At 39.1% G+C, this 1,666-nt stretch overlaps 1 protein-coding gene across 1 annotated transcript; it reads right to left on the reverse strand.

Annotated features, from left to right (window-relative positions):
• Positions 1–5: 5 nt before the first annotated feature.
• Positions 6–1,076, reverse strand: LOC111668047 (3',5'-cyclic-AMP phosphodiesterase 4C-like; the record flags this gene model as incomplete). Its single annotated transcript, XM_023423980.2, has 2 exons — positions 450–1,076; positions 6–71 (listed from the first exon to the last, which is right to left on the reverse strand). Coding segments are annotated over exons 1-2 (237 nt in total), but the record flags the coding sequence as incomplete, so codon positions are not given.
• Between the last annotated feature and the right edge of the window lie 590 nt (positions 1,077–1,666).

Below are 1,666 nucleotides of genomic sequence, written 5' to 3' on the forward strand. Positions count from 1 at the left end.
TGAGCATCAGGGTGCACCAAGTCCGCCCAGGTCTCCCACAGAGGGTGGACAATGTAGTCGATGAACCCCACCTGGTCATAAAAATCAATAATGACAATAATGAACAGACAAATCGTAGTAGTATAGAATGAATATAGAAAAATTGCTCTGTTGAAGACACTCTGGGTTACATTGACTTGACTGAAGGAAAATGGGTGTAAATATGATCATTTTACCATTATTCTATGACGAGCACAAAATGTGTCAGTGCAATAGAAGCTACCAAGTTTGGTTCTTAAATCCAGTCCAGAGGACTAACCCACACATGCAAATAAAAAATATGTCCAGCTCGATGTTAAAAAACACAAAACTTAGCTGTCATTTTGAATTTTTTTTTTCTCGTTTTCTCTTTTTCTATCTCGTGCTGTATCTCTACTTCCTCCACATCTCTATGTGTCAGTGGGCGTTACCTGACTCTTCTCTATGGAGGCATTGTGTTTGTCACACATGGGACTGATCTCCATGCCCTTGTCCCGCTCTCGGTCTCCCTGGGTGAAGAACTCCACCATGATGCGGTCAGTCCACTGCCGGTACAGCTCCAGCGGTTTGGTCGGGTTGCTCAGGTCGGCGCAGTGGACCATGTTCTGCAGTACCTGGAGTAGACATGCTCAGTAAGACTCTGCCGGTGATTCTTTTAGGGACATGCTCAGTGCAGGGGCTTCAGACCAAACTAATGGTGATGACTGTGAGGAGTTCCTATATAAAGAAGTTCAGCAAGGTCTGTTTATTTGAAACAAACTGGAAATGTCATATGGAACAGTTTTGTGCAAGGAAATTTTACATATTTAACCCTGTTTTGGCTTTATTTTAAAGTTTCCTGGAAAGAATCATGTAGTTTGATACTAATTACAGGAGTCAAAGTTGCATTTAAATGCCAATAAATAATTATTACCCATTAATCTATTATTAAAAACTTTATTCTTCATTTATGCTCAATTGTTTGTTTGTTTGATTGGTTGTAGACACATTTCATATTTTGCACATGTAGCTCACCTGCTATCCTCTGACTTAAAGTCTCAAGGTTGTGCTACCTTAGCATTTAGATAGTTGTACCAAATGACCACTCTCTATTTTATCTGTAATTAAAACTAAATGTTATGGTTTTTTCCAAGAAACTTCTCATGAGATCATTTGGAAATAAACTGGAATTATCTAAACTGATGCTCTAAGCTGAGAGGATAATTAAGACCCTGATCATTTCATGACAGTAGTTTGATTGTATTCACCAGTTATAATTTTCTCTAACCCTGTCATCTTTCTGCCAGTTCCAAAACAATAACACATTGTACAACACTTCAGCTCTGTACAGATGCAGTGGCCGCTGCGTGTCCAGCAGGCAGCAGCACTGTCACACACAGCTGTTCAGTTTGTTGTGTATGAAGGAAACATGAAGGTTAGTGTGGAAACGTGCTGCTGCTTTTCATTCAGTGCTGACTTTTTATACAGATTTTTTTATCTGAAACAGATTAATGCTTCAGTTTTTGTTGCAGATGAATGTAGGATTTAAAATTACACAGTGATGTAAAGTCTCTGTTCAAACAATGCACTATCCACGTATGAGCCGTCATGATGTACTGATTGCTGTGTGTGAATAATGACACCATTAATTACTGTGTGTTCCTGTGTT

The sequence above is a fragment of the Seriola lalandi genome, unplaced genomic scaffold, assembly GCF_002814215.2.
Source record: "Seriola lalandi dorsalis isolate HSWRI2012SDOR001 ecotype SW California unplaced genomic scaffold, Sedor1 jcf7180002003841, whole genome shotgun sequence".
Classification (NCBI taxonomy): Eukaryota; Metazoa; Chordata; class Actinopteri; order Carangiformes; family Carangidae; genus Seriola; species Seriola lalandi.